General features: G+C 38.9%; 1 protein-coding gene across 1 annotated transcript; it reads left to right on the forward strand.

Moving 5' to 3' along the window:
• The first annotated feature begins 870 nt into the window (after window positions 1-870).
• nsd1a (nuclear receptor binding SET domain protein 1a) lies at window positions 871-22,882 on the forward strand. The gene is made up of 24 exons (XM_079629816.1): window positions 871-1,587; window positions 2,347-3,236; window positions 4,939-5,080; window positions 5,920-6,092; window positions 6,202-8,044; window positions 8,128-8,240; window positions 9,023-9,209; window positions 9,291-9,382; window positions 9,486-9,539; window positions 10,477-10,525; window positions 10,646-10,803; window positions 10,948-11,082; window positions 12,813-12,936; window positions 13,456-13,656; window positions 13,779-13,958; window positions 14,071-14,227; window positions 14,306-14,511; window positions 14,781-14,893; window positions 15,299-15,568; window positions 16,909-17,025; window positions 17,114-17,255; window positions 17,330-17,436; window positions 17,564-17,765; window positions 20,039-22,882. Exons 2-24 carry the CDS (start codon window positions 2,364-2,366, stop codon window positions 20,755-20,757), a joined length of 6,357 nt encoding a protein of 2,118 aa, XP_079485942.1. The 5' UTR covers window positions 871-1,587; window positions 2,347-2,363; the 3' UTR covers window positions 20,758-22,882.
• The last annotated feature ends 441 nt before the right edge of the window (window positions 22,883-23,323 follow it).

The following is a 23,323-nucleotide window of genomic DNA, read 5'->3' on the forward strand; positions in this document are numbered from 1 at the left end:
TCCGTTTCTATGTTAGTAGTACACAGTAGCGTTTTTTAATTACTATTGACTAATCCAGTAACGATTATAGGCTATTGTTTTTTATTTTTATTTCATTTTTTATGAAATAGTAATTATTTATTCACTGGATAATGACATTTATTTATTTGCTTCTATCCTAATACTGACAAATAACTATTCCATTACAGAAATGAATTCGGCTACAAATTTTTTTTTGCCATTGAATTCTGTGGGGACAACTATTCACTAGTATGCTTTGCAGTTTCCCCAGTTTTGTTGGTATCTATCTAATTCAGGTTTATTAGTATTTAAAAAAGTTATTAGTAGCCTACCTATGAGACACTATTTTCTATACAAATCACTATTTACTTGCCAAATGTCAGCCTGGCTAATTTATAAAATCATTAAAATTTTAGTAAGAATGCATACATGACTAATAACTAGGCTAATAACAATAAATAATAAATAAATAATAACATAAAAAGGTCGTAATCGTAATGCTGCCTTCATGCTCTATCGGAATTAGTTTCACGGTATTATTAGTTAGTTAAAAATGTCGGTAGGCTATTATTAGTTAGTTAAAATTTTCACATGAACGCCCTCTCAATTCAAAATTTGGATGTGATGAGCTTGCAATCGTGACTTCAGACGTGGGAAGTAAGAAATGTCCGCTAGCTCGTGAAGGCAACAATAGTTACTATAAGTTAAAGCCTACATGTTAAAACCGCTTGCCATAACTGTCTGACATATTACACTTATGCGTGGCATGGCCTAATTTCCAACCACCCACAAAATGCGCAAAGAAAACTTAGAAAATGAAGCATGCTGGAGCTTGTGTATTTTAATCGAGAACAATAAATTGTGTTGTCTCCTCATATGACTTCGTGTGCTCGGCTACCTTGCAAAGCACGGACCGTCTCTCTAAAATGGAGGAAGTTACGCCTTTGTTAGCACAAGGAAACAAATGGCGTGAGGGTTAAAAAGCAAATGCTCACTGTTGTATCGTTCCATGCACCCAACAAGCACCGCTTCGACTGTGACTGTATGCATGACGCGTTTTGGACAAAGTGAAACTTGCGTTTGCTTGCACATTGTCCACATGCATTTAGTTCGTGTTAGAGAGATGTACCTGGGAAATAGTGAATCGGGTTAAGTGGATGTGAATGTACACTGACTGGGGGTTGGGTGTGCTGTGCCGATTGGTCGCTCTCACCAGCACACACACATACACAGGCACAGGCAGTCAGTCAGGGCTTGTTTTAACACACACACACATACAACCAGGGGCACTCGGCAAGCGGGGGAAACAATCATGTATTTCAATAGAAATCGTGGCCGCTGAAAAACGTGCTTTCGATGTATTGACGTGGTGCTTCGGGGGAAAGTGACAGGCGCTCAGTTTCAGTCTCGTTTATTTATTCATCTCCATTTTTGATGTTGGAGAGAAATGAGTGCCGAGGCCGGGCCTACTGGTGCAAATGCTGCTGGGATTTTGCAGATCCGCTTTCACAAATTGACCAAAAGTAACGCTACATGCTCGAATTTGAAGGGCTTTCCAGTGATTTTGTCGTGACCGAGTCGTAAATGGTAAGAAACCGGCGATTTCTCTCCTGTACCTTTTGTATTTGTTGCGTTTTTTTTATCTTACCGTCGTGGGTGACTTTACTGCTGTACGACTGTATGGGAACTGTTGATGCACATGATGATAATGTAACATACATACTTTACCAGCGTTTTCACACTGAAATCGCGGCAGAGGTCATATTTAAACAGTCCAGTATGGGCATATCAAAGTGACTTCGACATAGCGATTCATGTTGAGTTTTTCAAGCTTTCTTATCTTTGTCTTGATGGATTCTTGACAAGACGGCCTACGAGGGTTGCGGCTTAAACCCGAGTAGCGACCCTGTTACAAAATCCACTTTAAGATGCTAGCTGTGTTTTGGAACATTTTAGCTGGTTTCTATCCGGTGTAAGATTGTCAGTAGCAGGTCGACCGGCGACCATGCTCCAATAAACCATCTTGACCACCTTAAACTGGCATCTGGTTTATTGCTGGTCTGAGGTGGTCTTCCAACTCGCTCCAGCTAACAGCTTCAGCTGTATTTTCAGCAGGGATATTGCATGCTGGTGTTTTCGTTTCGCAATATTACAGTGTTTTTGCTTTTAAGAAATGTCATTAATGTGGAATCATCTTGCTTAATTGTTTTGAAACATTTGTTTTAAGGCACAACTCAGTGTTCTGTGGCCTGTTGCGACAAACCCCTTTGGAAGTTCAGAAAACCCTGAGTTATAATTCTATGGGTTATTTAACTTAAAAACATTTTCCTGTTAATTTTGTTGCAGGATTGAGCCATGACAACATGAATCAGTCCTACAAAGTGGCTGGCAGGGATGGCTCGGAGTGTCGTGGCAATCCACAGGAGTCCAAGGCACTTGATAGCCGCATCAGCTCCTGTGGACACCAGAGCACAAAGCGACAGGGGGACCAGGGGTCTGCCATGCATTTCTTGAACTCTGGCTACAAGCTCTCCCCATCGCCGTTCGCGTACAATCAGAGAGAATCCACATCCAACTACAGCCCGCTGAGGAGACTTCAGGACCTGACCACTATGGTGAACCATGCGGACGTTAGTTTGCAGGACAAGGATTTTCACGGGCGAAATAAATTGCTCATGCACAATCCCATCGGTGGCAGTGAGTTCGGAATAGGCCTTTACCACACGTCCAATTCGCAAGGAAACACTGACAGGACTACTATTCAGGATCTGGACAAAAATGGTTTCTCACCAGTAAGCTCTGATAGCTTGGAACACTTTCCATCCATACCAAATGGATTTTTGCATTTTGAGTCAACACTGTTTGACAGTGGGGACAGCAAGGATAATGACGAGGATGTGGATGGTGGGGGAGAAGCAGTGGCAAAGTTTAAAGACGCGTCAAAGAAATGCCAGAAACGAAATCTGGCAAATACAAAGTCTCAAAGCAGCCACAGGCTGGACCTAAGTACAAACAAACATGGAAGTTGTAACCTTGTTGCTAAAAATACAGTGAAGTCTGACCCTCCTGCAAGTCCCTCGCATTTGCCTGTTGAGGCCATGATGGAGGATTTTGATAGTATGGATGATTATTCAGACAGTGACTGTGATCTACCCAGCACTGGAAACAGCGCTTCAATATTTAACTCTGGTCTCTCTAAAAGACCAAATTCACCTAGTGACTCCCATTCAAATCCTGTAAGATGTTTTTATATTCAGCTGACTTGTTTTGTTGTCTTGATTGTGGTTTTGCCTTAACAGGTGTACAACATAGATATGTTGTTTAAAAGAGTTTCCATTTAAGAACATGCTGTCCATTTAGAAATATATGCACCGAAATGAAAATCCTGGGCCAAAACCGAAAATTCAGGATGCAACCAAAGCTGAAAAAAATTATTCAATTAATTAAAATTATTTAACAATCAACGTTCAAATAGCTAAAACTCAGTTGTAAAAACATTTAAATAGCACATAAGGCAGTTTTTATATCAAATAACAGAATTGCTTCTCAGGTTCTTGGTGAAATATAAACATTTTAAAGGCAGTAAACTTTTCATGGCAGATTTATTCAAACATATATTAAATAATGAAGACATCACTAGACAAAATAAAATGAACATGTAGTGCAGATATTTTGCAAAATGCTCTTCTCTACATTTATGAGTTTGTGGACAGTGGACATTGAATAATTTTGTAATTTTGGTGCATCCCTAAAATATATGCAGTGTATATTTATGCATAGTGGGATCCAAAGGTCTGAAACCACACTAAAAATCTGATTCAAAATTATATTTAAACATTAAATTCAAAGAAATGTTATTATATTTTTTAAGATCATCTCAAATCATGCTGAAGAACATGAGCATCAGCTTTTACACAAATGTGTGGGGCACCTTGAGTGCTGCTGTTACTAAACCAAAATAAAGTTAGTTTATAATTGACAAAAAATAATAATTGTATGCAATCAGAAAAATGCTGAATAGAAAGAATTCCACTGGTAGTTTTGGACCCCACTGCATGCATTACTTATTTAAATTGAATTAAACTTAATTTGCACACTATTGACAAAAATATTTCAGAAAACCCAATGTGCAGTATAACAAATCTCAGTACATTTTTAAACCAACACCAGGCAGAAAAACTTCTGTCAATTAACCACAGTAACCGGCTAATGCAGATCATTTCAAAAATCGAATTATCCAATTTGTTAGTCTAAAATTAAAATGTTTAAGTGTTGACAATGGCTCTATCAAATATTGCTTTGCAATATTTTTGAATTGCAACATTGGCTGAACTAATAGTGTGAATTTTTGACCAGTAGCACACAGTGCAGTAACTTGTTTGAAAACAATTCCCCCCCCCCCCCCCCCAATTATTTATTATTTTTTCAATTCTATATCGACTATGTATAACCTGACTTCAGCAACACATTTGCTTCTTGTAGGCTGAGGTATGTTTATTTATAGTTGGTATTGCCCAGTTGTTTTTAAATTGCAAGTTGTCATAGACAGAAGTCATTTGTATTACCTTCCCTTAAGCTGAACACAGCTGAACCACAAAATTGCACTGAATTGTTGACTAGTAGCTCAACTTCATTTTTTTTCCAGCGGAGCAGAGGTGTACTCTAAGTGCTTGTTGGCTGATACTTTTTTAAAAACTTTATCTGGTCACGATCTTTGCCACAGTTAGGACAAAGGCCGAGTATGCACTAGACCTGTAATTTACTCATTCGTGTGGGTTGCAGTTAAGTTGTCACCCACAAACTGCTCTTTTTCAAAGGTGAGAGTATCTGAAATGCTAAAAGAGTAACCTAAACAAATAATTTAAGCAGCCTTGTCTCATGTGATTGATGTTTAATGAATGATGATTGAATTTTTTTTTATTTTATTTTAACATTAAGTCCAACAGCCCAAAGAAGAAGCAGCTCCCAGGTGTAAAGTACTCTGATGGAGATGTTGTGTGGGCCAAATTCAACCGCAGACCCTGGTGGCCCTGTCATGTAACCTCTGACCCACAGATTGAAGTCCACACCAAAATGAAAGGTGATTTATTTTGTAATGATATCCTTTTGTAAGACTATTCATAGTGGGTGCCTACTTTGTTTATATCCTTTCATCTGATGTGACATTGTGATGATGGGACATGTTATTGACATGATATATGTATTGTATTTGTTTACACTTTATTTTGAGAAGTTGTTGCAGTGTAATAACACAAATAAGCACAGAGTAATATTAATTAACTACATGCTCTTACTATAGAGATACGTTTACTTTGGTTTAAGCCCAAAGTATATTTCGGCCATCCACGTTCCGAGACGGTCCTCGCATTGTCCACGTGACATAATTTTCATCATCAGGAGGGTCCGCATATACTGTCCGCATGCAGCCTAATTTTTAGACAACCGCTCATGTGCGAGTGACTTGAACATTTGAAAGCAAAGTCCACTAGATATTACGCATGTACCGAACGTGTCTTTGAAGACGGAGCGGAATGCGGAAAGTTAAGAATACCTGGGCCTTTAGGTTTAGTTACTTATAATTATGCATTATTTACTGTTATTACTACAGTAGGTACATGTAATGTGTGTTAGCATTTTTTCTCCTTTTAATTTAGACTTTCTGCAGACCATTTGTCTATATCATTAAAACAATAGAATTTATTCCACAAGTATGTTGTAAGACAGACGATAAAAAGTGTAAATCTTATTTTCTTTCCACGGTTTAAGAAAGGAAATGCTTATGTACTCATTTATATTTCTAATTGGCATGCAACGGAATGTTTAGAATTATTACCGCTGAAACCAAAACATCTTCTAAGTTAACTTTTCTCAGAACCCATTGTTGTCATATTGTCACAGAATGATGACATGTTCTTGCAGATCCCAGTCGTCGGCCCTGCCGCCTCTATTTTGTCAGGATGTTTGGGGAGATCATAGATCAAGCTTGGGTTCCGGCAAAAGCCACTTTTCCTTTTGAAGGAGGCTATCAGTTTGAAAAACTCCCGGTTTTGAGACGGAGAGGAAGACAGAAGGACAAAGATTACAAATACACGGTAAAGTGTTGCAACTTTTTATGCTATTATATTTTGAACAATGAATGATTATCATTAAATGACATCAATGCTTTTGATAGAAAGTTTACAAGTTTTGTTCGTTCTACAGGTTCCCAAGCGTCTAATGCCATCATGGAAAGCTAGTGTCTTGGAGGCAGAGGCAGCACTGACCAAATGGTTAAATAGTGAACCTCCATTGTCTTTAATTCGTGGTGTGCACGTGCCTATTACAGAAGAAAAGGCACCGAAAAGTCCCACTTGTCCAACGTCTAATAGACAGTCTACATCATCAAGCTCACTTTTGTCCAATGGACTTGATGCATCCGTTAAGAACAGAGGAAAACCTGTCACTGGAAGCAAAAAGAAAGCAACTAAAAAGAATAGCGCAACTGTAAAATCTCCTGTGAAGCTAAATGAGTGCTCTTTATCATCTAAATCAAAATCAAACCCATCATTGGACAGCTACAAACCTTCCACAGCTGCTGAACGGCATAAATCAGACCCCCTAGATAGTCCGTATTCAGATATTGACTCTGTCCCGAGGATTCTGTGCCCCAAACGCTCAGAGGAATTACTGCAGGTAGAGGTGGCAAAAGAATCAAGCACTAAACCTAAAAAAGTACAGCCAAGTAAAAAGACGAAAAAAGCCATTGCGAACAAGCCGGTGAAGAAAACTAGTATAAAATGCACAACAAACAGTAAGCTAAAGAAGTCAACGCCCAAAGAAAAAACACTTAGGGCTACGAACTCCAAACAGAAGGAAAGCAGTTCCCCAGGGTCGTCAGATGGGTCTTTCGCCATGCACTCCTTCTATTTGCCTGCCAGCAGTGGCTTAATGTCAAGAGCACTTGCCGCCAGCGAAGAAACCGAGGAGAAAGACTTAAGTCAGGAGCCAAAGTCTCGCTCACCATGTGCTGGCGATGAATGCTCAGAGATTTACAACAAGTGCTCGTCCCCCATTGACCGTTCTGAGTTGTTAAAACAACAATGGGAGGTAAAAACGGAGGCCAGTGAAGAGTCCACAGATTCCTCCATCTCCCACACACCCCCAAACCCAACTCTTATTAAATTTACCAGAATCCGAAATAAGAAAAATGGCGTTCATAATGGACCTCAACACAAAGGACCCAAGTCAGAGGTGACTGAATCCTCCCTCAATTCTGGGAAAATCAAAAATGAGAGCATGTTCTCGGACACATCCTCTTCGTCCACCCCGTCTCCCTCGGTCTCTCCCATGGATGCTCTCCAGGATATGAAGGAGCTTTCTTTCAGGTCTCTTGTCAAAGAGGAATGCAGTTCAGGAGAACCTTCGCTCCGTGCGGATTCAAACTACAAATTCAGCACTTTCCTAATGCTCCTGAAGGACATGCACGATAGCCGGGAGAAGGAAGGGAAACCTTTAACTCTCCCTCCCACATCTCCATCCTCTCTCATCAGGGAAGAACCTTCTCTCATCCCATCTGGAGAAGACGCAACGAATGAGGTGCTTTGTGAAAAGGACTGGAAGGCGGTTGCGGATCAGAACAGTCGGCAGGGAAAGACGTCAACGCCAAACAGCTCAAAACAGAGCAAGGCCAAGCCAAAATCAGCGGCGAAAAAAGAGACGCAAAAACACGATGATGGGAACAGTTTAGGATCTCCACTAAAGAAGCAGAACTCATCAATAGGTTTGGATACACTTGAAAAGGGTTTGCCTCAGTTAGGGGAACTTTCCAACTCTCACAATGATGCTGTTCCTGACGTCTGTGGCAAGGGCATCATCTCCAAGGTTGCTCCTAAAAAGCGATGGCAGACGTTTCAGTCTTGCGTTGGGAAAAGCACCAAGCCAAAAAACGATTTGGTTGGTTTGAATCAAGATGAAGTGAAGGTGTCCACAGAGATAAATGGAGTCTTTAAAGACAGTCTTCAAGAAACTGCTCATTCTGATAGCCCTGATAAAAAAGATGCTTCAGGTAAATCCTGAAATATTAAGTCTCAAAAGTAAAAAATCTCATAAATGATTAATGTTAAATTCAATGAATTATTCTGTTCTCAGAAAACAAAAGACTGAGAAAACCAAGCAAGAGGCTGATTGAATGGAGTGAGGAATATGATCAAATATTTTCCACAAAGAAGAAAACAAAGAAAACCCCTGAATCCTGTAAAACGGTAATCTAATTCTACAACACTTTACGCTGTTTTCTGTTGACCCTATGGACTTCAACCTACATACATTGATCTGTTTTTGGTATTTAAAGGGATAGGTCACCCAAAAATGAATGTTGTGTCATCATACTTGCCCTCATGTAATTTAAAATGATATTTTACTTTTTCCACAGACACAAACATTTTTTTTAGAGGTTTTAATATGCTTCTCTTCTCCATAAAGTAAATGGATAGAATAGAATAGAATAGAATAGAGTAAGGCATTTATATAGCGCTTTAATATGTACTACTGTACACCCAAAGCGCTTTACAATGATGTCGGGGTCTCTCCTCAACCACCACTAGTGTGCAGCATCCACTTGGATGATGCGACGGCAGCCACAGTACAACGGCGCCAGTGCGCTCACCACACACCAGCTATAGGTGGAGAGAGCTATCAAGCCTCAAAAATTACAAAAAAGCTTGCTATAAAAATCGAAATTTCTCTTGTTCACATTTGCAGTCAATTCAAAACATTCAAATGCATGCTAGAGGCAATGATGTTTGGTGTCATTGACTTGTGTGGTGCAACCTGAGGTGCCAAGTTTGCAAATGCAAATGAGATTTGAGAGTTAGGGAGCAGGGTAGGGTGCAATTTAAAATATTAAATTAAAAATGATGAAAATTAAATGAAACATATTTTTTTAATTAAATGATGGCATAATTAAATTTTGTGTGAGGTATTCCTAAAGTGTGCAAACTGTATTGCTGTATATGATTAATGTTATTTCATACCTTTCCTGAAGGGATCTTGGATCACCAACACTAATGCTGCACAGCCTGCATCAGAAGAGATCGAACCTGAAAACCCCTCTGAGCAGGCCACACCAGATGAGCAGAAACAACAACCAGATGGTCTCGCTCCACCTTCACCGTTATTGCCATCATGTGAAGGCACAACGTTAGACAGAGAGTCGTGTGAGAAGAAATCTGGTAAGAATGTGTAGTTTAAGACACCATACTTCACTTTTAACTCAGCTCTATGTATAAACATACTTTATATTGCTCTTGCAGCATCCTCCGATAGAAAGAGGCCACGTAAGCCTGTGCATAAAATTCTAGACTGCACCTTTGAGGGGGATTCTGTAAAGGTCCCAAAGAAAGGGGTGAGTGCTGAACTTGTGGTCTCTGTATGATTCGTGAAAAATTATTACATGGTTTGGGGTCTTTTTCATTTTTTTTCTTTTTCTTTTATCTCTGCCAAATAAGGAGAGTAAACAACACGATAACAGCCAAGACGACTCAGGTGTCAAAGATTTGCAGGTAATGTTTTGGGATGGGCTTTAAAGGGTTCCAAAAATGAAAAGTCTGTCATTATTTACTCACCCTCATGTTGTTCCAAACCCGTCATCTTCGGAACACAAATGAAGATCTTTTTAATGAAATCTGATCGATTTCTGTACTATCCATTGACATCTATGCAACTACCACTTTGACACTTCAAAAAGTTCATAAAGAGATCGTAAAACTAATCTATATGAATTGAGCGGTTTAGTCCAAATTCTCTGAAGAGACTATGATGAACAGATTTTATTTAGGCTTTTATTCAAATTTAAACATTGATCAGCAAACATAAACAGAAGCTCAACCAAACCTGCTTAATGTGCGAGAGCAATCCTCATTTGTCCTTGCTGAAGCTGAAACGTGCTGCGTAACACGTAATGAACTTGCTGAAGCTGAAACGTGCTGCGTAACAGGTAATGAACCTCGGATGGTTCTCGCACGTCAAGCGAACATGCTTGAGCTTCCGTTTTCCACAACTGATGTTTGAGTTGATAAATGTTTATATGTAAATAAAAGCCTAAATCCAATCTGTTCATTATATGAAGCGACCGTGATTCATCGTAATTTTACGATTTCTTCATGAGCTTTTTGAAGAGTCTAAGTGGTAGTTGCGTAGCTGTTAACGGAGGGACAGAAAATATCTTCATTTGTGTTCCGAAGATGAATTAAAAGTTTGCTTGTTGAGAATGACATGAAGGTGAGTGATTTATGACAGAATTTTCATTTTTGGGTGAACTTTCCAATTTAAACCAAATGTTTTTAATAGTAATATAGGCATTCAATCTAAATTACATTTATTTTTAAATTACTAAAGTAAATGTAATGTTTCAAAAAGTAATTTAACAATTTTTAAATGGTATTGTTATTAATAGTAATTTAGACAATCTGACAAGCAATGATACTGATGTTTTTACAGAAACAAGAAGAGCCTGAACCTACGGCATCAAGCCCTTGTGTTGTATCAGGTTTGTTTTTCATGCGTGACTATATTCTGCTATGTATTTGTTGTATTTTATTGAGACTATTATAAGTGATCCATTGTATTTTCGAAAAAAAATTGAAATGAAATTTATTTCCATCCTCAGCGGCAGCACAAAGCGAGGATGAGATAAGAACATCGTCCCCAATCCAGCCGAACACACCCAGTGTCTGCCAGAACCAGCTTGAAGGAGAGCAGTGTAGCCCGTCAAAGCCTCAGGCAAAGGAGCCACACACCGATGGCGAGGACTCCCTGATCTCTGAGGTTGTTATTATAAACCTAAAATGAATATGTCAAAATGTACTCACTCATGTGTCATTCCAAACCTATATAAGTTTTTCCATGTTTTATTTAAACTTGATTTGTCAACTCTATAGCTATATAACTTTTTTTGTGTTTAATTTTCAGGTTTTTGGAGCAGGACTCAATGACAGTGCTTTTTCTAGCAGAGATTCTTTGTCAGGTGACTTCTCAGGACTGTTGACCAATAGAAAATCAGGGGAGAGAGGTGGAGGTGCGTCGTTGAAGGAGAATGTTTGCCAGGTAAAAATATTATATATTACCAAATGCTAAATGCAGATAATAATATTAGATTTAGGCAATATAATTTGCCCTCTTTTAGTCATTTTGCTTTTGGAGCTTGGTCATGTGTTGATACACACTACCATGCAAAAATTTGCTGTCACTGAGATTTTTTATTTATTTTTTATAAGAAATTGTTCATTTTATTCAGTAAGTATGCATGAAATGGATAAAAATTGGTACTGAAGACATTTAAGAATTTGAGCAGTTTTAACTAAAAGAAAATTGCACTGGCATTTCTTAAAGGGGTCATGACATGAGAAACCAAATTTGCCTTGATCTTTTGGTATATAAGAGGTCTTTGTACCATTAAAACGTCCTGCAAGTTTCATAGCTTAAGACGTCCTCCCCAGTATAAACGAATCATTTATTTAATCAAGCTCTAAATACAGCTCGTTCTGGATCCATGGTAAGAAGTGACGTCACGGTACGAAGTGACGTACCAGCGTTTGCATATGACCGCCTCCGTCACAAGACAACTACGCTTAAAGCGCAAGACAACTACGCTCATTTCTATCATTGTCGCGCCCGCCTCACAAGTGTTCAGTCGGACAGCGATTGGGTCTGTGTACAGGGAAATTACGATGCCATGCAGATGTGCTGTTCCTGGCTGTGGACAAACAACATCTTTGAATACGCTGCGAAAGATCCAGTCGTCAGGGAAAAATGGATGCACTTTATTTTTTGCGGACGTCCCAGTCACGGCAGTGTTAGTTTAAGCGTTTGTTCTATACATTAGAAGGATGACTGTTTTGAGAACAAATCCCAAAATGATGCTGGCTTTGCCAGAAAACTGTTGCTCAAAGATAAGTCCATGCCGACTATTCTGGGCTCAACAACGACGACGCAAACTGTAAGTAATGTATTTAAAACTTTAAAGTACTTTTTAAATACGCTGAATCCGCAAATATTCTGGCTGGGGCGTTAATAATTGATGCATAGGCACTGACGTTAGCCAATCATAACAGTGGGCGTTAACACTGAACTCTTAAAGGGGAAACACCCCCAAAACAGACTGTTTGAATCAGAGGATGAGAAACAGGGCGGGAAAAGGTCATAAATCACTACATTTGAAAAGTTTTTTGTAAAAAAAACTATAGTAATACTGTAATTGCACCTAAGGGAACATAATAATAAAATAAAATAAAAAACATGTCATGACCCCTTTAAAATATGTCAATGCCATTGTTTTGTCTCAAGATGCACACAAGTAATGTTTTTTTTTTTTTAGGGAACATTTATAAAAGCTACTTAAATGTGCTAATTAAACTAAGACCTACTCCTGGCTTAATATAAGCCCTGTCTTTGAAACTATTCTGTTCATCAAAGATCCGTACAAATATTTGTGATCACCAAATCGGCATATGAGAATGATTTCTTGAGTATCATGACAATGAAGACTGGAGTAATGGCTGCTGAAAATGCATTTTACAACTTTAATAAATTACAGTTAACAACTTTAAATTGCAAACAGTTATTTTAAATAGCATTCATATTTAATAATGTTACTTTTTTTTACTGTATTTTAAAAATAAAATTATATCAAATAAATGCAGCTTTGGTGAGCATAAGAGAGATTAAAAACATTTCATAAGCTCTTACCATCCCCAAACTTTTGAATGGTAGTGTATAGCTTAAAAAAATGATTATAGCTGTTCTGTGTAAAACTGTTTTGGGACTATATGGTGTAGGTATGTGAGAAGACAGGTGAACTGCTCCTCTGTGAGGGGCAGTGCTGTGGTGCCTTCCATCTGCAGTGCATTGGCCTCACGGAGACACCTAAAGGCCGGTTTATCTGCCAAGAGTGTAAGACGGGTGAGTGACCAGCACTTAACACATGATCTATCTTGTGTCAGTTCCAAAATCTACTCCTTCAAATTATGATATTGCGATTGATTCATGAGGCAGTCAGTCCTCAAGAATCCAGTTGCATAAAAAAAAAGTTCAGTTCAATAACGATTACACAGTGAACACATTAAAGTCAGCATGAAACGGAAGTTGCCATAGTTTTTTCTTCCCAATTGTGAGCTATGCCTGACCTATGTAGTGTGATCTCATGTGAGTGACAGGTTGTCCACCCTCACGCTAGTAAAGACGTCATCAGAGAAGAGATTTTGCTGCAAGATGGAGGGGAACTTATTTTGATTAAAGATTTACGAGGGCACATGAATTTAAAAAAATGATGTGCACGGATAAACAAATAAATAAATACTGCAGTATTCTGTAAAGAAAAATAAGAATTGTCAATTTTGATTTCAAGGTGACTTTAAGAGTTCAAGGTTTGAGTTCAAGGTGACATTCTGATTTGCATGTCTGTGTCTTTCCTTCCTGTAGGTGTGCACACATGTTTTGTGTGTAAAAAGCCTGACAAGGAGGTCAGGAGGTGTATGATCCCTGTGTGTGGGAAGTTTTATCACATGGAATGCATACTGAAACATTCCCCCACCATCGCTCAGAACCGCGGCTTCCGCTGCTCCCTCCACGTCTGTCTGTCCTGCTACATCACCAACCCCGCCAACCCTGGTATCTCCAAAGGTGCCCATCATTCAGCTATTACATATGCAAAGACTAAAAACTCACTGACTTAAAGAGAGAAAATCTGTTGTTTCAAATAACAAAAGGATGTGTTCGTGATTTATAACTTGCTGATCTCACAGGCCGTTTGACCCGCTGTGTGCGCTGCCCTGTGGCCTACCATGCCAATGACTACTGTATGGCTGCCGGCAGCGTTCCGTTGGCCAATAACAGCTTCCTGTGCCCCAACCACTTCACTCCACGCAAAGGGTGCAAAAACCACGAACACATTAACGTCAGCTGGTGTTTTGTGTGTTCTGAAGGTACGTACATCACTCTTCACTATTCTCTCTCTATCAGTGGTGCTTAACAAGACTTACAATTTGTACCTGGCTGGTGATTAAACGGTCAAAAAATGGGCCCTTATTTCTTTAGGAGGAAGTCTGCTCTGCTGTGAATCTTGCCCTGCTGCCTTTCACCGTGAGTGTCTAAACATTGACATGCCCCAGGGAAGCTGGTTCTGTAACGACTGTCGAGCGGGAAAGAAACCCCATTACAAGGACATTCTGTGGGTGAAAGTGGGCCGCTTCAGGTTTGTGTGTGTTTCACAAATTTTTCCTCTAAATTTATAGTGCAAAATGTATGATATTTACTGATGCATTTGCTCCAGGTGGTGGCCTGCTGAAGTGACTCAACCGAAAAACGTTCCTGAGAACATCCACCGTATGAGGCATGAGGTCGGGGAGTTTCCTGTACACTTCTTTGGCTCCAAAGACTATGTGTGGACATATCAGGCTCGCTGTTTTCCCTACATGGAAGGGGATGCCAACAATAAGGAAAAAATGGGAAAGGGTACAGATGCCATCTATAAGAAAGGTAGTTATCTAACAGTGTCCTAATTAAGTCACATGTTTTGTCTGTCCGCATTGAACCTGAATGAGGGTGAAAAATTATATTTTTCTCTGCATATATATTTTCTTTTTTTGTGGGAAAAAAAACATGAACATTATGAGTGAACCTTAAGAAACAGTAAAATACAGTCATTTTTAAAAGTTAATGTTATGATCGATTTAAAATATGGATTCCTTCGATATTGAGGGAAATTTGGTTCTTTTTGGAAATTTGGTCTTTATTGTTTTTCTTAGCTTTAAATGAAGCAGCCGAAAGATTCAGGGAACTGCTAGCAGAGAAAGAGATGAGACAGCTTCAAGAAGACAGGAAGAACGACAAGAAACCTCCTCCGTACAGACACATTAAGGTAATGACAATAAATTTAATTAAATAATTCATTTGTTGACACAACTTTTTAGTATTAAATCAAAGTTTTGATTATTTACTCACTTTTATGTCGTTTCTAACCCAAATGCTGTTATTTTTGTCTTTGGAACACAAAATGTGACTTTTTAAAAACTACATATGTAGCTCTTTTCCATAAAGCAACAGTTTCTTGATGACAAAAAGGAGCATAAAGTACATATTACTCAAATTCTCTTTTTGTGTTGAATGTAAAAAAAATTTAATACAAAAAAAAAACATTTGAATGGCATAAAGGTGAGAGTGAACTATTCCTTTAAGACATATGTTTTGTGTTAATATAATTTATAATGCTCCCCTCTCGGATAGTAACACTGATCTCATGTACACTGATTGATTTTTCGCTCAGGTGAACAGACCAATAGGGAAGGTGCAAATAATCACAGCAGATCAGTCAGAGATACCACGCTGCAACTGCAAAGGTTCAGACGAGAACCCGTGCGGCATTGACTCGGAGTGCATCAATCGCATGCTGTTGTACGAGTGTCATCCTCAAGTGTGTCCAGCAGGGGAGGGTTGTCAGAACCAGTGCTTCACGAAACGGCAATACACCGAGGTGGAGATCTTCAGGACACTGTCGCGTGGGTGGGGTTTACGCGGTGTGTCTGACATCAAGAAGGTGGGCTTTTTTTAACTTGCTTTTAAAAAAAGAATACACGTTGCAATAGTCTTTTCTTCCCTATTGTGATGTATATCCAAGTGATACGGCATATTACATTGTGGGTATAAATGAATAGGCTTGGACTTGGTGCTGGTAACTCAATGCACAGGACAATGGTAACTATTTGAATAAAAATATTCATGATTCTGAAGCTGAAAATACATAATTATTTTAGACGAATATGCTTGCACTCTGTCACTGACATATATGTTTAAAATCTTATGTGAGTGACAGGTCGTCCTGCCCTTGGGGTCGGGAATTGACCAAAAATGTATGCACCTCTTGATTGAAATAACTTCACAACATTTATTTCCATCAAGAGGTGCATACATTTTTGGTCAACATCTTTTATTGGCAATGCAAGAGTCCAGCACTCTGTAAAGTCTACTCCAGCACATCCTAAAGACTGAACTTAGAGGTGCCAATTGAACCTTAGCAGGGAGTTTGATTGACAGGCGATCTGACCAATCATAATTCGGCCAATTGCCGAATTTTTCACTGCGTGAGAACACGATGTAGCTTGTCGGACATAGCAACAATATTTAAAGGGTTTGGGTCTTTGCGAATGGTCAATTCATGTGTGAAAATAAATGATTATTTATGCTACCTCCCAACCATTCTTTCACAATTTGAGCCTGATGAAATGATGCGTCTTCCTACATGTTTGTTTAACAAATGAAAAGCTACAGACTCAATCAATTAGGGTTAGAAGAACTGTTGCCAAACTGTTTTTATATAAATATAAATGTTTGTATATGTATTAGAGATGCGTGGATAAGCTCTGAAGTCACCCGAATCCGCTGTTGAAAATGAATCGTCTACATAACATCCACCCGAACCTATGATTTTCTCTGATTTAGACATAGATGCACACGATTGTCACATTGCAATTATTCAAATTCTCTAACTCTCCCTTCAATCTTAAATTGGAATGTCACTGTTTCAGTCACTGCAACTTCCAAAGCACACATAAGAAATTAAATATGTTCAACCCAAGCAAAGGCTGGATATAGGCTTTATAAGTTTGTCATATCACAGCTTTACAGCCATTACATATCGCATACCGAGCACTTGATTGATCCCTGGGTTTCCCCGAAGAGATATAGTATGAAGTTGTTGAAAACTAAAGTAAAGTTGTTTAAAAAAAAAGAGTTTTACTGTAAAATGAGTTCTGCCGATATTACCGCGATCCGCGCATCACTAATATGCATGTATATATTATTGTTATATTTTTTACATTAATTATTTGTGCACATTATGTCTCACTTCCCTATTTAATTACATAATTTTACCAATAGGGAGCTTTTGTGAACGAGTATGTTGGAGAGGTCATTGACGAAGAGGAGTGTCGAGCCAGGATCAAACACGCACAGGAAAACGACATCTGTAACTTCTACATGCTCACACTGGATAAGGTCAGTCACCTGGGTCGATTCTCAATCTTCCTGATAACATGTCCTCCTCTTAACTTGACTCCGGACTGTGTTCTCCACCTACGTGCAGGATCGCATCATAGATGCCGGGCCGAAAGGAAACCAAGCTCGTTTTATGAACCACAGCTGCCAGCCAAACTGTGAGACACAGAAGTGGACGGTGAATGGAGACACCAGGGTCGGACTGTTTGCGTTAGAGGACATTCCTACAGGTGTGTTGAAATCTGAAGTAGAGTGTTCAGAAGTGGGTGAATGCATATTTAATAGGTTTGGCGGCTGTTCTCAGGTGTTGAACTCACTTTCAACTACAATTTGGAGTGTCTGGGCAACGGGAAGACGGTGTGTAAATGTGGGGCATCTAACTGCAGCGGATTCCTTGGTGTCAGACCAAAGGTATGGCATTCTGCATTTATTATAAATTTGTATTTAAAGGAATATTTAGGATTAAAGTTGAGCACCTTTTGTATGTTGTACTTTTTTGTTTTTTGTATGTCACTCCATGTAACAACTTTCTTTTCAGAATCAGCCCACATCTGACGACAAGGCACGGAAACTGAAGAAGAAGGTTGCTGTGAAGCGCAAGAGTCAGTTGGCGGTCACCAAGGAGCGAGAGGATGAATGTTTCTACTGTGGTGATGGAGGACAGATTGTGTCTTGTAAGAAGCCCGGCTGCCCTAAGGTCTATCATGCCGACTGTTTGAATCTGTCCAAGAGACCTGCAGGTGAGCGACTCATTTTCAAACAGCATGAGTCTCTTGTATCTAACTCATTTAACTTATTTCATTGTCTTATGTTATTATATCTTGCTCTGAAGTTTGATTATGATGCTTTTCATTCATGGTAGGCTCCCTTTTTTTCTTCCTTGTGTTGATATGTTTTGGAAAAGATGATGAAATCCTTTAATTTACACTACCGTTCAAATATCTGGGGTCAGTAAGCTCTTGAAAGAAGTCTGTTATGCTCACCCATGCTGTATTTATTTGTTGAAAAATATAGTAAAAACAGTATTATTGTGCTGTTATATTTTAAAATGACTGTTTTCAATTGAATATGTTTTAAAATGTAATTTACAGTGATACAAAGCTGAATTTTCAGCATCATTACTCCAGTCTTCAGTGTCACATGATCCTTCAGAAATCCTTCTAATATGCTGTTTTGCTGCTCAAGAAACATTTATTTTTATTATTAATGTTGTGCTGTTGAATATTTTTGTGGAAGCCTTAATACATTTTTCAGAATTATTTGGTAAATGAAAGTAAATTTCATTTATTTGAAATGGAGCACTGATCTTTTTGATCAGTTTAATGTGTCTGCTGAGTTTTTTTTATCTTACTGACCCCAAATGGTATTGTGTTACAGCATGACAAAATCATAATTTGCTGCTTGCTATTACTAGTTTGTGAAAAAAGGTAGTATGCAGATTTATTTATTTCAATGGCTATGGCTGTCAAGAGTAAAATATTCATAATGAATCTCCTGGTTTCTGACCAGTCTTTAGAAAGAAGTATTAAACAGTAGCATTTAAATGTTTTAATAAATTGTTAACATGCTTAATATATAAAAATGTGAATCCTAAAAATATATATTTAGTAAAATCTGCTTTTTTTCTTTCTAATATTTTACACACCTCTTTGGTCTCGTTTACGCTGTTAGTGAACTTTATGCACAGCTGCACTACTTCCTGAACTTTAGCCAGCTCCTTTGTTTCCTGTCTGCCATTATTGGACAAACTGATTAATGAATGTTTCTACTGTGGTGATGGAGGACAGATTGTGTCTTGTAAGAAGCCCGGCTGCCCTAAGGTCTATCATGCCGACTGTTTGAATCTGTCCAAGAGACCTGCAGGTGAGCGATGACCAACAACAATAATCAGACACATCTGGATTAATCAGTTTGTCCAATAATGGCACACAGGAAACAAAGGAGCTGGGTAAAGTTCAGGAAGTAGTGCAGCTGTGCATAAAGCCCATTCTGATTTTTTTGCTCATATGTGACACAGATCAGATGTGTTCTATGACCATGTAAACAGGAAAAAAACGCATGCATTCAGATATTTCGAGATCGGTTTCAGGCCTCGTTCATATGTGGAAATGAATCAGATATGTGCCAATGCGACTGTCATGTAAACAGGCAGATCGGGTTTTCTGAGGCATTAGGCAAAGTTTCCGCGGTTTAATAACGAGAGCAACACCGATGCGCATCTGTAAATGAACGGATGGCCCGACGAAACGTGTCGTCGTAGGAGAGGAATGTGGACAAACGTTGACGCTACATATCAAAGGTTGGCTTGCTCATCCTAAAATTTCGGACCCACAGTTCCTCGTTAAAGCCCGCCACAATATGCTCCCACCAGTCCTGAGATCTCTCTCACACACAATAACTGAAGCATATGTGCAGGCTGCAATGATGGCCCTTTTCGTCCTCCTCCACCTCAAAATCATTGTGATGTTTTGCGAACTTTGCATATATCGCAAAGCTAGCATCAAGCATATTTTGCAATCGTCCATCTGTGCAAGAACCCCCTTTAAGCATGCGCGATGTTTCAAATAGTATGTCAAGTGTAAACACATTAATCAGATATGGGTCACAATTGACAGAACGTGTAAACGGACGGTCAAAAAATATATAGGCAACAAATCAGAATTGGGCATCAAGACCTGCAGTGTAAATGAGGCCTTAATGGCACTCCTGGGGATCCCTGGCTGGGCCGCAGTTTAAAGATTAAATACGACTAAACATTTGTTTTGTTTTTTAAACAAACTGAATTTTTTGTAATTTTTACAAACTGGAATGTTTCAAAATTATTTTTAGTACTTAAAAGGAATTTTCTTGCTTTTGTAATGCCAAATAATGGAAAAACTTTTCCACTATTGGCTATTTAGTCAGCTATTTATAAATTTACATCTGAGAATGTGGCTGAATCAGCTTTTCATGATTTTATTCAAGTTGAATCATGATTGAATTTGCGTCATGTGATTTGTTTTGTTTTTTTTAGGCCGTTGGGAGTGTCCGTGGCATCAGTGTAACGAATGCGGGAGGGAGGCAGCATCCTTCTGCGAGATGTGTCCCAACTCCTACTGCAGACAGCACTGTGAGGGAATGCTGTTCATATCCAAACTGGACGGCAAGCTGTCCTGCAGCGAGCATGACCCGTGTGGCACCAATCCTCTGGAACCGGGCGAGATTCGAGAGTATGTGCACGGTACGAGCATCCTACCCCCACTTCCCAATATGGCGGCATCCGGCAGGATACCCCAACCTGCCCTACCGCCTGCTGCTCCGCTCTTCATTCCTGCCCCAAACAGACCCGCGTTCCAAGCCCAAAGAGACCCGTACGCAGACGAGGTAGTGGACAATGTGGTTTTGCCATCCTCTTCCCCTTCTAAGGACATCAAGGAGGAAGATATGAGTGATGAAGGCGAGGTGGTGGAAGGAGTGATCGGGGATGAGGGAGAAGATGAAGGCCTTGAGGTCGTGGATGATGATGATGATGATGATGATAATGACGATGATGATGAAGATGATGATGATGAAGAAATGGACTACGGAGAGAGGGGGTCTGAGGAAGAAGATGAAGAGGAGGTGGTCCGAGGCGAGTTTGAGGAGTTAGAATATGTGGATGATGACTTTGAAGGCACTGAGGAGGACTTAGTGGAAGTAGAGGAGGATGACCAGGAATCATCATGGGATGAGTCGGTTGAAGGAGAAAAGTAAGCTCTCCTGCATTTTTCCTAGACATCCATCTCACGAACACACAAACTCAGCGGGTGACCTGCAGGGAAAGTCAGCTGCCATTTTTTTCAGTCGATGCCCAGCTAAATGCAAAGCAACTTTTGAGAAAGATGGACATGTGCAACATTCTTAAGCCTTCTTAACCCAAGTCCTCTTGGAAAAGTCCATAAAGAGGGTTGGACCTGGTGCTGTGGGACTGTGACTTCACAGTCCTTTTGTTGGTATATAGTGTCTGGTGCTCTTTTGTGCTTATTTTTTACATTTTCCTCCTCGACTTGTTTACATTCTCTGATCCTAAACAGAAAGGTGACCTCACGGGGTTGAAATGGGGCACCACAAACCATATTGTTGTGTCTTGCGTACGAAATCTGCCATGCATAGATTTTGATTACACTTCATTGACCAACCAATTTGGTTTTTTAAGAACATGTCTGATCATTTCTAAAAAAAGAAAACACAGATCCCCCAAAGCAGCAAGACCCTTCATTGTGTGATTACAATGACATAGCCACATCATCAGGCTTTATGCTCCACGGGTCATGGTGCTTGACATGTTTTCTTCAGGTCTGTTTGTTAGTATCGCCGAGTGGCTACATGAGAATGAGTAATAGGAGTCCTAGTACATCGTTTCAGCTGATTTGTGAATTTTAAAAAAGTGCTACTGTCAAAAAAGGACTAAGTGTGACATACCCAGCATCAACCTGCTTGATTTCAGTCATGCACTTGTTCACTTGTTGCATTTGTGTTTTTGTGAAACCTGTCATTTTTTTTTCTTAACTTCTCAGAAAATTGTCAAAACTAAAGAAACTTTTGAGTCTAGAGAAGTGATTGTATCACGTTTCATTCTCCATGCTTGTGGCCTTTGAGTCTTGATTATTTTAGGGAAGATGAGCTTGTACTTCTTAGATAAGATGGATGTTACACAAGGCCTATCTGTACTTCCCCTAGTCACTTAAATTCTACCACCATCTCAAAATACTGGTCAAAAATCTTCAGATGCCTCATTGCGGTATCCATTTAGATTCGAATGTCAAAGAAATTCTCCCCCCACGTTGTTACAAATTTGCGGGTTATGATCTGCTCTGTTTAGTCATTTGTATGTGTCTGGTAAACTTTAAAAGGTGCCTCTGAATGATTTGCACTCTTTCAGAGATCAGGAGAAATCTCAAAGCGTCAATTATATTCATGAAGCCCGTCAAATTTTTTTTTTTTGCCATTTATCGGTAATAATTCCAAGCTAAAAGCTTATTCAACATTCTCTGTAGATCTGGCTGATGAAACTTATTATGGAAGTTCATTGTGGCTGCTTGGTTGTCCTCCATTTTAACTCAAGTAAGCTATCATATATGCATTAAAGTTTGAGGGATGCAAATGACCCTTAAAAATGCATATTTTGACAAATAAATGCCGTCTTTCCCCTTATGATATTCTCATACTGGAACCCATTTTTGTTTCCAGTAGTCATATCATGGTTTAACTTTTGCAAAAGTATGATTTAGGATTATAAATATAGAAATTTCTCTCACCATCACTTTATTCTCAAAAAATTATAAAAGCACCTTTTATTTGCAATCTCATTGTGCACCAGATACAATCCCTGATTGAAAAACTGCCTCATATAATGAAGTAATGTTTGTATTAACAGAACATGTTTGGAAAAGGAGATATGTTCCAATGGATTATGTTTCAATGCCTTTAGGCCTTACACTCATTTCTGGTTCTATAGCTCTTTTTTGCAACCTAATCATCCAGATGCTTTTTTAAAAAGCTTTTTTAAATCTTTATCATCATCATCATCATCATCATTGACCTTTGTACTTCTGTTTTCTTAGCTCTGTGTTACTTTCAAAGTCATGCTTTTTGTCTCTGTATTTATGGACCTTGTATAATCTTTTTCACTCATTTTTGTGTTTCTTGTATGTTTGCTAAATCTGCTGCTGTGTTTCAGCGCTGTACCCCCTTGATACCATGGAGAGGATGAAATGCAGATGACAGTTTCCTGAGGACATTTGGGCAAAAAGATTGCTGCCATGTTAGAGACCCATGATTTTTTACTGTACCTTGTGCATAATAAATATTATAAGTAAAATTTTACAATAGACACCAGTTTGCCAGTTTGTTTTGTTTTTAATCAACTGTCTTTATTGGGTATATGTGGATCAAACCAAAGAGTAGTTTATACATGCTGAACTATCAAATGCTCAACAATGTTGTCAATCAAAAATGACAAAAATCAAGTCAAAGACACAGCATTATATATTTACATATATCTTAGACATTTTACTTGTTTTTAACTTGACATGCTATTGAAGACCAACAAGCATTTGCATAGCTACCATAAATAAAACTAGCCTTTCAGTTGTAAAGAGCTGTTATATACAATATTTTACAATAGGTCCAGTGAAAATCCTCTAAGTCCCCCCAATAAGTTTATGTAATTGAAGTCCCTGAGTATAGGCATATTTTCGCAGATATTTGTTTATTACAGCTTCATATTATGTTTGTTTTACACTAAACCCTTCTAGATTGCTGCTTTTAGATGGTATCC

The sequence above is a fragment of the Phoxinus phoxinus genome (genome assembly GCF_949152265.1).
Source record: "Phoxinus phoxinus genome assembly, chromosome: 12".
Classification (NCBI taxonomy): Eukaryota; Metazoa; Chordata; class Actinopteri; order Cypriniformes; family Leuciscidae; genus Phoxinus; species Phoxinus phoxinus.